At 43.5% G+C, this 15,071-nt stretch overlaps 3 protein-coding genes across 4 annotated transcripts in view; 2 read left to right on the top strand and 1 right to left on the bottom strand.

The window, feature by feature from the left end:
- Nucleotides 1-1,146: 1,146 nt before the first annotated feature.
- LOC309709485 (kielin/chordin-like protein) lies at nucleotides 1,147-7,506 on the top strand (the record flags this gene model as incomplete). Its single annotated transcript, XM_082538100.1, has 13 exons — nucleotides 1,147-1,154; nucleotides 1,512-1,743; nucleotides 4,804-4,890; nucleotides 5,019-5,094; nucleotides 5,658-5,740; nucleotides 5,826-5,919; nucleotides 6,003-6,082; nucleotides 6,166-6,251; nucleotides 6,353-6,443; nucleotides 6,598-6,697; nucleotides 6,786-6,875; nucleotides 7,068-7,209; nucleotides 7,483-7,506. 12 exons carry the CDS (start codon nucleotides 1,147-1,149, stop codon nucleotides 7,088-7,090), a joined length of 1,050 nt encoding a protein of 349 aa, XP_082394226.1. The 3' UTR covers nucleotides 7,091-7,209; nucleotides 7,483-7,506.
- A 457-nt stretch (nucleotides 7,507-7,963) lies between these two features.
- On the bottom strand, nucleotides 7,964-11,575 carry LOC309709761 (uncharacterized protein). 2 transcript variants are annotated; one of them, XM_082538581.1, is made up of 3 exons: nucleotides 11,397-11,575; nucleotides 9,257-10,289; nucleotides 7,964-8,897 (listed from the first exon to the last, which is right to left on the bottom strand). In XM_082538581.1, the coding sequence occupies exon 3, from the start codon at nucleotides 8,828-8,830 to the stop codon at nucleotides 8,183-8,185; it is 648 nt and encodes a 215-aa protein (XP_082394707.1). In that variant the 5' UTR covers nucleotides 8,831-8,897; nucleotides 9,257-10,289; nucleotides 11,397-11,575; the 3' UTR covers nucleotides 7,964-8,182. The 2 variants fall into 2 exon arrangements, with proteins under 2 accessions (XP_082394707.1, XP_082394706.1); XM_082538580.1 differs by having other exon boundaries at nucleotides 7,964-10,289.
- Nucleotides 11,576-12,536: 961 nt separating this feature from the next.
- The window catches only part of kcp (kielin cysteine rich BMP regulator), a 55,357-nt gene continuing 52,822 nt past the window's right edge, over nucleotides 12,537-15,071 (top strand). Inside the window, exon 1 of the mRNA XM_082540857.1 lies at nucleotides 12,537-12,674. Coding sequence (XP_082396983.1) covers nucleotides 12,598-12,674 — 77 coding nt within the window. The 5' untranslated portion in view covers nucleotides 12,537-12,597. The remainder of the gene's footprint in view (nucleotides 12,675-15,071) is intronic.

The raw sequence follows: 15,071 nt of genomic DNA, 5'->3' as shown, positions 1-15,071 counted from the left end.
GCACAAGGTGTGCAATACTCAGAGACATGGCCAAGGTAAGAAAGGCTGAAAGACGACCACCACTGAACAAGACACACAAGCTGAAACGTCAAGACTGGTTTTTCTAAGGTTTTATGGACTGATGAAATGAGAGTGAGTCTTGATGGGCCAGATGGATGGGCCCGTGGCTGGATTGGTAAAGGGCAGAGAGCTCCAGTCCGACTCAGACGCCAGCAAGGTGGAGGTGGAGTACTGGTTTGGGCTGGTATCATCAAAGATGAGCTTGTGGGGCCTTTTCGGGTTGAGGATGGAGTCAAGCTCAACTCCCAGTCCTACTGCCAGTTTCTGGAAGACACCTTCTTCAAGCAGTGGTACAGGAAGAAGTCTGCATCCTTCAAGAAAAACATGATTTTCATGCAGGACAATGCTCCATCACACGTGTCCAAGTACTCCACTGCGTGGCTGGCAAGAAAGGGTATAAAAGAAGAAAAACTAATGACATGGCCACCTTGTTCACCTGATCTGAACCCCATTGAGAACCTGTGGTTCATCATCAAATGTGAGATTTACAAGGAGGGAAAACAGTACACCTCTCTGAACAGTGTCTGGGAGGCTGTGGTTGCTGCTGCACGCAATGTTGATGGTGAACAGATCAAAACACTGACAGAATCCATGGATGGCAGGCTTTTGAGTGTCCTTGCAAAGAAAGGTGGCTATATTGGTCGCTGATTTGTTTTTGTTTTGTTTTTGAATGTCAGAAATGTATATTTGTGAATGTGGAGATGTTATATTGGTTTCACTGGTAAAAATAAATAATTGAAATGGGTATATATTTGTTTTTTGTTGAGTTGCCTAACAATTATGCACAGTAATAGTCACCTGCACACACAAATATCCCCCTAAAATAGCTAAAACTAAAAACTACTTCCAAAAACATTCAGCTTTGATATTAATGAGTTTTTTGGGTTCATTGAGAACATGGTTGTTGTTCAATAATAAAATTATTCCTCAAAAATACAACTTGCCTAATAATTCTGCACTCCCTGTATAACAGCTCTTGTTTGCTGAATAGCCATAATGCAGACAAAACACAAACAACAAAAAGCACAGTTCAAACTGGAATGTAGAACTTATATGATTGAGCAAACAAGGCGCACACATGAGGAGATGACGAGGTGACCAGGAACAGGGATAAACTGAGGGTTTAAATATGCAGGATGACGAGAGGATGGGCAACAAGTGGAAAGACACCTGGAACTAAGAATCTAAAAGCAAACACCAGTAGTTCTGGACGTTGGTGATGGAACTGATCTAGTGGATCGGGCTCAGGAACTTGTACAGGTGCAGGAACCAGCTGGGCCCTAGCCACCCTCACCTGGGGAACTGGAACTTTTGAACTGGGACAGGGGTAGGCAAGGTCCAATTCCATCTCACTCATGCCTCAAGTGTCTGCATTTGGGTCCTTCTCCTCTCTGCCTCCTCCTCTCTGCCAGTATCACAATCTCTCATTACAGATTTTGTGACACTGGCAGAGATCTGCACAGAGCACTGCTGCCTTTGACTGAGAACATTGTTGAGCAGTGGAAGGAATATTTCGAGGACCTACTTAATCACACTGGCACATCTTCTGTGGAAGAAGCAGAGTCTGAGGACGAGGGGGACAACTCAGGGGGTGAGGTCACTGAGGCAGTTAAACAACTCCTTGGTGGCAGGGCACCTGTGGTTGATGACATTCGCGCTGAGTTCCAGAAGGCTCTGGATGCTGTAGGGCTGTCTTGGTTAACACGCCTCTACAATGCTGCAATGACTGCAATGCAGTCAGTGGTTGCTGGAGTACTTTTCTATGCTGTGGTGTGCTGGGGGAGCAGTACAGCAAAGAAGGACTCATCCAGGCTGGAGAAACTGATCAGGAAGGCTGGCTCTGTGGTCGGCATGAAGCTGGACACTCTGGTGACAGTGGCAGAGAAAAGGACACTAAAAAAACTGCTGGACATTATGGACAATGCTGGGCATCCTCTGCACACGGCCATAAACAACCAGAAGAGTCTGTTCAGTGACAGGTTGCTTCTCCCAAAGACAAGAACCAACAGACTTAAAAACTCCTTTGTCCCACACGCCATCCGACTGTTTAACGCCTCTCTGGAGGGGAGAGGGAGGGGAAACAGGAGGACAAAAGAGGGGGGAACAACTAAGCTGTAGTGCCTCTTCACTTCACTGTGAGATACCTTTTTTGCAATACTTTTGTTAATAGTCAACGGTGCAATAGACCTCAATACTTTAAATGTGCAGTTCACTTGTATTTTTATTTTTATTCCTATTTATTCTATTTATCCCCTTCATATATTTTATTTATATATGTCTCTGTATTTATATATGTGTGTGTGTGTGTGTATATATATATAATATTCTGCTCACGCTCTGTAACTTCTGTCGGTGCTGTGCTTTTGGAAACCGAATTTCCCAGAGGAACCCACCCGAGGGATTAATAAAGTTTTGTCTTATCTTATCTCTTATCTTATGAGATCAGGGGAGATACTTCTGGATTGGCAGACTGGGGTGGTGGTTCCCATCTTTAAGACGTGGAGAAGGCATTTGACCATGTCCCTCAGAGTGTCCTGTGGGAGGTGTGCTTCTGGAGTATTGGGGTGTCTGGCCTATTGCTATGGGCCATTTGATCTTTATACAACCGTTCCAAGAGCTTGTTCTGCATAAATGGCAATGAGTCTGACTCGTTTTTGGTGGGTGATGGACTCCACTAGTGCTGCCTCTTGTCACAGTTTCTGTTGGTAATTTTTATCGACAGAATTTCCAGACATAGCCAAGTGGTGGAAAGCTTCCACTTGAGTAGTCTCACAGTCTCATCTCTGCTTTTCGCAGATAATGTGGTTCTGTTGGCTTCATCGGGTGATGGCCTCCAGCTTGCACTGGAATGGTTTGCAGCTGAGAATGAAGCAGTGGGAATGAGAATCAGCATCATCAAATCTGAGGCCATAGTCCTCAGCCGGAAAACAGTGGAGTGCCCACTCCAGGTCAGGAACGAGTTTCTCCCCCAAGTGGAAGAGTTCTATCTTGGGGTCATATTCACAATTGACGGGAGAAAGGAGCAGGAGATCGACAAACAGATTGGTGCTGTGGCTGCAGTGATCCGGACCCTGTACCGGTCCATTGTTTACCCTCACCTATGGCAACTAGCTGTGGGTAGTGACCAATAGAACCAAATCTCTTGGGTGGCTGGCCTCTCCCTTAGAGATGGGGTGAGGAGTTCAGTCATCTGGGAGGGGTCAGAGGAGAGCTGCCGCTACTCCACATGGAAAGGAGCCGGTTGAGGTGGTTTGGGCATCAGATAAGGATGTCTTCTGGGTGCCCCCTGGGTGAGGTGATCTAGGCATGTCCCACCCAGAGAAGGCTCCAGGAAGACCCAGGACACACTGGAGAGACAACATACCTGTTGGCTAACCTGAGAATGCTTTGGTGTTCCCCCAGACATGCCAGGGAAGTTGGCCAGGGACAACTTCCCTGGTAACTGCTCAGGCTGCTGCCCCCACGACTTGGCCCCGGATAAGAAGAAGAAGATCCATGGATGGATGGATGTTTCAACCAATTCTTGTCATTTCACACAGTGAAGGCACTGTGTGAGCAGTGGTTGGCAATGAGATTGTCTTGCATATATTTTTGCCCTTCGGTTGACGTGTACATCACTATACGCTATACGTGCTACACATGGTGTTTTCAATATATTCCCCGCAGCACTTATCATGACTTTACGTACCGTAGTTCCATACTATTTTTTTTTATTACAGTTTCCTTTATTTATTAAAGAAGTTCTTATTTTCTTGTTTGTTTTAGATGCTACTGTGGTGTGTATATGTATGTGTATATGTGTATTGGCATTAAACCTTGTGAACTGACTGCATGTCTACAGCTCATCTCCTATTTAAATAGTGCCTGTTACAGTTCCCATATGCTTGGCTTGATGACAAAAATGCCTTTTGGCACAGTGGGCAGCCTCACTCAGAATAATGTAGCTCAGGCGGTAGAGCAGGTCATCTACTGATCGGAAGGTTCGTGGTTCGATTCCTGGTTTCCCCTAGTCTGCATGCCAAATGTCCTTGCACAAGATACTAACCCCAAATTGCTCTCCGATGCATCCACCGGAGTATGAGTGTGTGTGTGTGAATGTTACTTAGAAAGCACCTAGAAAAATGTGCTTGTGTTAATGGGTGAATGCACAAGTTGTGTAAGCGCTTTGAGTGCTCAGAAGAGTAGAAAAGCACTATATAAGAAGCAGTCCATTTACCATTTAATGACCTCTCTAAAATGACTCTGGAAGACATTGTTTTGAGTCTTTTGGAGTCATTAAAACAACTAAATGCTGAGATGACTTTGCTGTTTAATAACTTGTTGATCTGTTTGGTAGGGAATCTCCCAGAAAAAATGAAACCCTGTCCAGATTTCTTTGCTCTTTTTTCCACAGTAAATATCATACATTGCTAACAGGCTTGTTTACTTAGTATGTGGAAGACACTTCTGGTTATAGTTAGAGTCTATAAAGTGTGTGTGTGTCAACATTGCATCCAGCAAATGATATATGCAAACAGACTTACTGAAGTTTTCACAGATGATGTGGACTAATGATTTTGTTTCCTCTCCATGGGATTGTCCTGGTCACGTGTCCCCCTGATTCTAAAGATACATGTGATGTGAGTATTTATGTTCAGCCACAATAAACAGCAGAGACAAATGGGTAATGAATTTAAATAAGTCTTCTTGTCCTGTTTTTCATTTCATTATTTCTGTCATTTTTGTATCTCTTGATTTGAATAGAAGGACAATAGAGAGTGCCCATCCCGGCCATGCCCTACTCAGAACTGTGCAGAGAATGTGCCCGGCTGTCCAACACATACATGTGATGTGAGTCTTTGATGTTCAGGCACAATAAACAACCATCAATAATATTTAATGAGCTTAAAGGAAGTCTTCAGGTCCTGTTTTTCTGTTCACTCTTTCTCTAATTATTTTTTTCCTCTGAATTTGAATAGACGGGCAAGAGGGAGTGCCCTCCTCAAGACTGCAAAGAAGAGAATTTACCTGGACACTGCACTGAGCAAACCAGAAGTAAGGACAAAAAACTTTACTAACCAATACATCTGGGAGAAGCATAAGAAAAAAAAATTAAACATGTCTTTTTTAGCACTTAAAATAATAATTAATTTTCTCCAAACTCTTTGGTAACTCTGTCTGGACTATTTATTGTATCGCTTGTTCTTCAGCTGCTTGCTTTAGGGATGACCACAGATCATCTCCCTCTATCTCACACTACCCCTTCCATACTTTTCTATTACACCAACCCTGTGTATGTTATATACATTATATATTCTGATCATTTTTATAGTTATCCTGACATAACTTTGCTTTCTCCTTTTTACTTTAATTCACAAAACTTGACAGGACAACAAATATATATTAAAAAAAAAGGACCTTCTTGTTGGTTTGGGGTTGTTAGAAACAAACTCTGCACTGAGCATCTTCATTGCAGAAAGGTTTAGGGTGGATAAAAACACATTTTGATGTACAAATAAAATGTATTTGCTTTTTTCGCTGTAAGATTTTGCACAAATATTTTAATATCTTCATACCTAGAAGCACAGGAATAATACAATAATGTGATGTGTTTACAGGTTGCACCCATTCTGGTGTAAATTATAACAATGGAGACTCTTGGAGGTCGGTGGAGAGTCCTTGTGATATCTGCCAGTGTTTGGTGGGTCTGACAGCAACTACATGCTCAGGTTTTCATCTGGTCACTCACCTTCATCTCTAATAATGCTGTTCACTCTTCATCACAGGACGGTTATGTTCGCTGTGAGAGGGAGCAGTGTTACACTCCCTGTAGAAACCCTGCTGCTCCTCCTCCAAATACCTGCTGTCCAGTCTGTGAAGGTGGGCTTAATTGCTTTGTGTAATAAGGTTTGTATATGTGTTAGACTGTAGAGGCATAATGTGTCTATTTGTGTGTCTTGTAGGCTGTGATGTGAATGGACATGAAGTCCCTAATGGAGCTGTGATCCCTGTTGGAGACCCCTGTGAAGAGTGTAGATGTGAGGTGTGTCTATAAGTTAACATTAGATTTGATTTTGATATGTGTAAGTGAATTAAGGATTATTTTGTTTGTTCTTTCTCTCAAAGAATGGAAATATGGTGTGTTCATACGTTTACTGTCCTGCTCCATCTTGTCACAATCCAGTGTATCATGCTGAGGAGTGTTGTCCACGGTAAGGAGCCTGCCTGCTGCGATCATCCATATCATATTTTAAGCCTGTAGAGTTCTTGTCCTTTTAAAATGTATTTAATCAATGTTTACATAAACCTGTAGATGCGAACAGTGTGAATATGAGTCCAAAGTGTATGGAAATGGAGAAAGTTTCACCTCAAAGAGTGACCCCTGCCTCCAATGCTACTGCTCTGTGAGTTTAGTTTGATAGTTATGGTTACATGATGTTCATGTGACTGAAAAATGGATCTAAATTTATTTGTCTTTCAGATTAGCTGTGATATATGTGACAACTAAGTGGAGAATTTGACATATACATTCAATATTTTTCTTTCTCTGTCTCTTAGGCAGGTGAAGTGTTTTGTAGAAATATGGCTGCATCATGTCCTACATCACACTGTACTCATCCAGCTAGGCACAGAGGAGAGTGTTGTGCCACATGCAATGGTCAGTGTCAAAAATATGCGTCTAGTTCCCTCACATATTTCAACTTTTACAGAAACAACCGATCAGCTATTTGTGTTTTTTCTTCCAGACTGTCAGTATGATCAGAGGGTGTATGCTAATGGGGTAATGCTCAGGCTTCCTGGGAGTGGACCCTGCTTGCACTGCAGGTGTAAGGCAGGTGTATATAAAATGTTTTGTATCTAGTGCAAAAAAATCAGGCAAAGTGTGCGTTTTATGGCTTTTCCCACATCAGGAGACATATTTCTGCTTTCTTTGTGCTTTTTTCTTTTCTGGATTATAACACAGTTTGACTTCACACTTTTCATGCCTGTTAATATCATTGACAGTTCTTTTGGTGCTTCTGTTTTAGGGTGGGAATATAACTTGCCATGAGAAGAAGTGCCCTCCTGTCCACTGCTCCAACCCGATTACACATCCACATCTTTGTTGTCCAAGCTGCTAAAGAAATTTCTGACTCACACACACACTTACAGTGCATGTGCTGCTTACAAGTGAGTGCCCTATATGAAAACCTTCTCTTGCTATTGTAGCATGTATATTGGATGAGGTGGAATATGAAGACATCCCCAAAGACCCCTCTCATTCCGTTACCCACACCTTTCCAAAAATGTCAGTGTGAATTTGTGCTGTACACAGAATTGTAATTTTTGGATCCCCCGTTTTAGCCAACCTACAGAGACCCCGGACTTGGAGGTTTTGGATTTTTTTTCCAGGATTCACATGTTTATTTTTAATCATATCTTTTTTTTCTTGTTTTTCCCCAGGGATGTTTTAGGAAGACCGAGGTTGGTGCCAGTATTCTTTTTTTTGTAAATAATAGCCTAACAGCTCTGGATCAGCATGAGGCTATGTGGCAAATCCTGACAAGAAACCACAGGGGGATGCCCAGCGGAGAGACTAAAAGATTCCCCTATGTTTTGAGGGTAAATGGGAATCATAGCACTGCAACTGGCTTATTTCGAATCAAATCAAATTCAAATCAAATTCAAATTTTATTTGTCACGTACACAGTCATACACAGTACGATATGTAGTGAAATGCTTGGACAACTGCTCGTGACCTAAAGAGAACAAAAAAGGAAAAGGCTATGAATAAGATAGGAAATAAATATGAAAAATTAAAAAGGGTAAATTTAACTAGGAAGGAATAAAATATAAATTAAGGTTAAAAATGAAATAACTGTACAACACAAATTAGAATGAAGGGTAAATTTAACTGGGAAGAATAAGATAAAGATAAATATATAAATTAAAGTTGAAAATAAAATAACTGTACAACAAAATACACAATACACAATATAGAACTATATAAGAATGTATGAAGAAATCTAAATATAAATAAATATATACACAATAACAGCAGCTGTACAAGTATTAACTGGAAATGAAGAATATAGTGACCAGTGTTGTGCAAAAACAATGTCCAGAAAGTCCAGTGTGTGTGTGTAAGAACCATATGTGTGGGTCAGTACTGTGTGGTGGTGTGATTGAGAGACCGTATTGCCTGCGGGAAGAAGCTCCTCCTCAGTCTCTCTGTGTTGGTCTTCAGGGAGCGGAATCGCTTTCCTGACCTCAACAGAGAGAACAGTCTGTTGTTGGGATGGCTGAGGTCCTTCACGATCTTCCTGGCCTTGGTCCAGCACCGCCTGCTGTAGATTGAGTGCAGGTCAGGGAGCTCGGAGCGGATGGTGCGCTCAGCTGACCGCACAACCCTCTGTAGAGCTCGTCTGTCCTGCATGGTGCTGTTCCCGAACCAGGTTAAGATGTTTCCCGCCAGGATGCTCTCTATGGTGCACGAGTAAAAGTTCCTGAGCACCTTGGAGGGCAGTTGGAAGTCTCTCAAGCGTCTGAGGTGGTAGAGACGCTGTCGGGCCTTTTTCACCACGGTGTTGATGTGACAGGACCATGACAGGTCCTGCGTGATGTGAACTCCGAGGTATTTGAAGCTGTCCACTCTCTCCACTGGGCACTCGTTGATGACGGGGGTCTGGTAGTTCCTCTCCTGCTTAGTGCTGAAGTCCACTATCAGCTCCTTTGTCTTACTGACGTTTAGAAGGAGGTTGTTCCTCTGGCACCAGTTCTCCAGATTCCTAATCTCCTTCAGGTAGGCCATCTCGTTGTTATCAGAGATCAGGCCCACCACGACGGTGTCGTCAGCAAACTTGATGATGGTGGTGGAGCTGGTAGTGGCCACACACGTTGAACGTTGAACAGCCTGTTTTTGTTTTGTATCACAACTGTGTATGTTTTTTTTTTTATGGGTAAATCTTGTTTTATGCATTTCAGCATTTTCTCACATCTTTTAGTAAACCTCATTAAACAGCATATCACATATATAGCAGTAATAGACATTTTAAGTCACATAAATTTCTCGTGTATTTGAGAAATGTCACATTTATCACACATCACTAAGACATCAGTGTCGATCAGTAAGATTTGAGTATTGATATAAGATGAGTACTCTACATGTGTGCTGAGATATTACTGTAAATTTTTACATGTAGTTTTTCTGATTCCGAGTATGATAGAAGACAGATACCTTGTGGCAAAAGATGGGCTGGCTTTGAATGGAGTGAAGTACGCAAGTCTGTGGGATCTCACAGGACACTCATCGGAGAAAGTGTTTTAGAAGAGATTGTACACAAGGAGAGAACTGGAACATGACAAATTTTCTGAATATCTGCCGCAGTACATCAAAGTGTAAAATTCTGCAATTTTATGATCCTGAGTGTTTGAGTCTGCATGCTTACTACAACAACGGCCAGGCTTTGCTGCTTGTCTATGCTATTGTTTTGCTATTACAAACAAAAAGTAAATCAGGCCTTCAAGCCCAGTTTTTGGTATTACCTATTCTGTATTTTGGGGCTAAACAGTAATCAGTAATCAGATACAGGGTACCTGCCAGCTAACGAAGAAGTCAAAACAGTAAGATAATGCCACCATCTGCTTCATTTCTTGTAACTATAACTTACAGTAGCCACAGTCCAAGTACAGTTGACATTGACTATACATAGAAAGGCTATTTCAGTTCACTAAAGGTAATCAGAGACATTTTTGAAGAAAGAAAAAGATTGACTGTGTTACTTCCTACTACTCAAAAACCACCAGATTCCAGTCAGGTTGCCAGAACCTTGGACCAGAAGTAATACGATAACATAAGTATCCATAAAACATATTTCATCATCTCATCCAAGTCATTTATACTGACAGAGATTAGAGTTCAGACTGGCTCGTGATGTCATCAGTAAACGCTAAAGAAAAAGAGAAAAACAGTGTGTTACTTACGTAGTCAGCTACTTCCGTGCAACTGATATAAGATGCGGTAAGCTGAACACAGCTTCAACTGTCTGTTTGTTGAAAAATAGTAACGGACCGCATTTTCTTGTTAGTAACTGTAACGGCATTGTAACGATAGGAATAGTAATTAGTTAGATTACTTGTTACTCAAAAAAAGTAACGCCGTTATTCCCATCACTGTATATCAGTCATGTGTTGTGTTTGTTGTGTTGGCGCAGTCCAGGGTCACAGGAAACACTTTCCACACTCCAACTGTAACCACTCAGTGCACCAACCTGTAGGGATGGGAATCAAGAACCGGTTTCCAGCAGTCCGTTGTTGATTCTTGCACTCTCACTACAATCAGCTGATTCATGGGTCAGAGCATTACTTTTATTTTTATAGGAGAAATGATGAGAATGCAGTGGTAAAGTGGAGACAGCTCCAGGATAGAAACAGCTGCATCATACTGTTAACACAACTTTGGCTCTTAGCAAGCACCTGCACAGACAGCATGCTAACAACTCAAAGCACTTGCCTCATTCACACAAGAACTTTTTCTAAGTAAAGAATACATTTAAAAATATCCCACTCACTGATTGTTTTCCCCAACCTTATGTTCATCAGGATACACTGGCTGCCTGTCCGTCAGAGGATAGACTTTAAAGTTCTGATGCTGGCCTATAAAGCTCTGAATGGTTTAGGACCAAAATACATCAGTGACCTCCTGACCCAGTATGAACCTTCCAGATCCCTCAGGTCATCTGGATCCGGTCTTTTATCAGTTCCCAGAGTCAGAACCGGACACGGAGAAGCTGCATTCAGCTTTTATGCTCCTTATATCTGGAACAAACTCCCAGAAAGCCTCAGATCAGCTGAAACACTCAGTTTATTTAAATCCAGGTTGAAGACTCACCTATTCTCAGCTGCATTTGAATAAAGCACCAAATCCACACTTTTAAGCTTAAATTTCAAAACCTACATTTAACTACTGATTTTATCTACTGTTCTGATTTTATCTGTTTTGATTTTATATACTGTTTTGTTTGTTTGTTAATTAGTTTGTTTGCTTGTTTTAATCAATTTTAAATCATGCTTTTTATTTGTTTCTAATGTCTCTGTAAAGCACTTTGAATCACCTTGTTGTTGAATTGTGCTATACAAATAAACTTGCCTTGCCTAGATATTATATTATCATTACAAATATCAATATTGTGTAAGTGATTAAGGATCAGCTTACTGTCACAATCTGGTAGTAGGAACTCAAGCGCAGAGCGGTTAGACGTCTCCAAAAACAGTTTATTTACAGCACCAGTGCACGATACAGTGAAGGGAAATCCAAACTCCAGGGAATCACGGGGAAGCTCTCTCACACTCGCTCACGTCTTCTTGCCCAAACTCACCCACGTTCACACGGCAGGGAAGTCACAGGTCCGGGGAGGAAAGTCTGTAGCAGAAGAAAGGGAAGTCACTCACAAATCACAAAGCAAAGGTTCACAGGAGCTGGGAGAATCACTAACGTCTGTAGTACAATTATCCAGCAACGAGAGGAACTGTGTTCCAGCCTCAAATAGTGCTCCTAGGTGATGACAGCTGATTGTTGTCAGGTGTGTGGGCCAGGGGCGGGAGCCCACAGTGAGCTCCTCTCTCCCAGGCAGAGAGGGAGAAAGAAAACCAAACAACACATGTAGCCTTGTGGGGCCGGCCAGGCAGGCACAGGGACCATGACACTTACATTCCCAGATCCATTTTTCAAAGCGTATCAGAAAATTCTCTACTCTCTGTCTGTCTCATCTCAGTGTGCATGCTAAATAGACAGGAGTTCAGTAATGGGCAGGCATGGACGCTGGGTTCCTCTTCATATTTGAACACTACTGAAGTGATGGTCTATTTTCACATGTTGGTGAGGTGCAACTCCCGAGTGTCTTAAGTTCCTTTTTTTAGGTGTTGTTTGTGTCACCTTTTTTAACTGAGTAGTCAAAAATCAGTCAGATCAACAGTAATCTGTCATCCAAGGTCAAGTAAAAACAAATTTGAGAATCTACTCATGTTGGGTTCAGTTAGGATTGTAAGGAGACTGGCAGTGGTAACTCAACTTAAAGAAGGAAAAACCCTCCACTCAGAATGAGACACTGACAACAACTTAAAGGGGGAAAAAAGTGATTTGAGTGTATTCTACATTTAAATGGTCCAAAACATAGACATGAACAAAACATTTAAATAATTTCAAACAAGTAATCTTCAACAATGTACAATATATCACTTAAAGTGTCCATAAATGTATTAGGTAGCTGTCCTTTCAGTTCAGTGCACTTAGTATCCAGTGTTCTTAGTAAATTATTTGGACTGTCTTTGGTCACGGGTTTGCTTTTTGATGCATCAGTTTTTGTGTTAAGTGGAATCAGATCTGTACGGTGGCCCTGAGAGGCCAAACGGACTGCAACTTCAGAAAACACTTGCAAAAAGGAAAATGCCTGCAAAAAGAAAAACGCTGCAAAAAGGAAAATGCCTGCAAAAAGAAAAACGGTGCAAAAGCACACACAACACAGCGGAAATGTTTCTGGGGAGACAATAACCCGACCGACCAGTTGCACGAACCAAAACATGCTAACAAGTGCACTGGGACTGGGAGACACTTCAAAGAAGTGGAAGCGGGGCGGCCAAAGAGTAAACTTTCAAAAGTAATGTTACCGCGCCAGATCCGCGGCCCCGAACCGTAGTAAGGAAACCTCTGGCAGTTACTTGACTCGCAGCCGGCAACAGCTTACTATACAGGTCAACTCCGCTAGCAAGAAGATCGAGGGAGGCGTAGGAAACTGCTTTACCGAACCTTTATTTCTCCTCCAAGGCACGAACACCGCGTACAGTGGGCTGAAACAGTTTACTCACAGCGGGCATCGCCGATACAACTTTGGCTGCCGAGGGAGTTATTATATTCCTTTTATTTACTTTCTCTTCGTCTCTTCTGTAGCTAACCGTTACTTTTCTTTTCCTTCTCCGCTCACCCTCACACACCCGACAGGCAGTTCCGCTACACACACCCGCATACCTTTCCCATCAGGCTTCACCCTTAAAGGACCATGCCTGTAACACTACCCCCACTCTGGATGATAATTAAACCCTTAACATCATTCCAGCACATGAACCCCCCATTAACAAGGAAACATACAGCATTCGTGCCCCCAGTCCAAAAATGGCGATCCTTAGGATGGAACAATCTTGAAGTAGACAACTGTCCATATTTTAAGCACAAGAAAACATAGGATGTACAGGGTTCACTTTGAGGAGGGTGCAAGTCAATGTCCATATCCCGCCCTTCACATAGACAGTATTCATAAAGAAAGACATTAAGGCACTACAGCTGAACGTTTACCCCTATATCCAGCTTTACCTCATTAGTATAAACAGTTCAAACAATAACTTGCAGCCCGTCGACAGCCATGTTGCCAGGAAACAGCAAGACAAACAAGCCCAACAGTACACGTAAGAATAGCCCCCTGTAACAACTCAATTTACAACAGTCATATCCCTTAACATATGTAACATGAACAATTTTTTTTTTTTTTTTTTTTTTAACTACTGAGCAGGGCAGCGATCCGCCTACACCCCGACTCAGTTAGGACATACTAGCCTAGTGACTGACCCAGTCACCAAACATGTCCGGCGCCCGCCGCACACGCTGTGGTCTGGAACGGGGTGTGGACCTGAAGGAAGGGTGCTGTTCTGGTCCTTCAGCCCCATCCATGTAAGGCTGAACAGGGCTGGCTGGCAACCCACTACCATCTCCTTGAGCGGGTGGCGGAGAGCCAGCTCTCAGGGAAGCACCAGTATCTGGTTGATCTGCCCCAGCTGGGGTCTCCCACAAGTCGAAGGGGCCGAAATCAATGTCAGAATCGCTTTCGTCGAGCGCTGGAGGAGGCACCTCGGTGGGTGCTGCCTGGTCGGAGTCTTGGAAGACCCAGCTGTTGTCCAGCGGCGTTCTTGAGTGATAAGGCTTGAGTCTGTCGTGATGAACCACTTTAGCCTTTGCTCGGGGCCCCTTTTTAATGCAGTAGACTAAATCATCCAACAGGCCCACTACGAAGTAGGGGCCCTCATAGGAAGGCAGAAACTTGCGAACCTTGTGCCGCACTCTCTTGGTCCCTTTGATCAGATGCCACACTGCAGCGCCGACTGGATACTGAACTTGGCAGATATTCTTATCGTACTGTTTCTTAGCGCGCTCAACAGATTTCCCGAGAGCCTCCCGTGCCAGTTGGTGGGAAAGCTCCAGCCTTTCCCTGAGTTGCACCACATACTGTGGTGTAGTGCAGTTGGGGGTGTCGTCGGCCGGCAGACCCGCGACCAGGTCAATAGGCTCGGTTATCTCTCGGCCCAGAAGCATCATGTTTGGGGTCAATCCTGTGGAACTGTGCTTAGTTGCCCGATAAGCCATGACAGCATAGGGGATCATTATATCCCAGTCCCAGTGGCAGCGCTCCGCGGTGGTGGCTAAGGCCTTCTGCAGGGTAGCATTAAAACGCTCTACCTGGCCATCGGACTGTGGATGAAAGGGCGTGGTGCGTGTCTTTTTGATTCCGAACAGTTCACACATCCCCTGGAACACAGCCGACTCAAAGTTGGTGCCCTGGTCGCTATGCAGAGACTGTGGGGCTCCATATCTACATACCCACTCCGCAACAACCTTTCCTGCCACCGTGGGCGCTTGTGCATCGGGGACTGGATAAGCCTCCACCCACTTGCTGAAGTAGTCTTGTACCACCAATATGAATCGGTTATGCCTTTCTGTTTCGTTCAACGGTCCCATCAGATCGACTGCAATCCTCTCCATGGGGGCGCCAACACGTACCGTGCCCATCGCTGCCTGGGGGGTTTTTGGGGGCCGCGCCCTTTCAGCACAACTGGTGCAAGTGCGGCACCACAGGGTCACATCATCTTTCATGTTGTACCAGTAGTACCTATTCTTCAAGCGTGCCAGGGTCCTTTCTGCCCCAAAGTGGCCACCCACTGGGCCATCGTGCATCTGCTGCATTACGGAGTGACGATAGGCGTGAGGCAGAAGGATTTGGGGGAAAAAC

The sequence above is a fragment of the Aulonocara stuartgranti genome (genome assembly GCF_965226115.1).
Source record: "Aulonocara stuartgranti genome assembly, chromosome: 7".
Classification (NCBI taxonomy): Eukaryota; Metazoa; Chordata; class Actinopteri; order Cichliformes; family Cichlidae; genus Aulonocara; species Aulonocara stuartgranti.
Note: the sequence above shows the minus strand (reverse complement) of the source record. Positions and strands in the feature narration are given on the sequence as shown.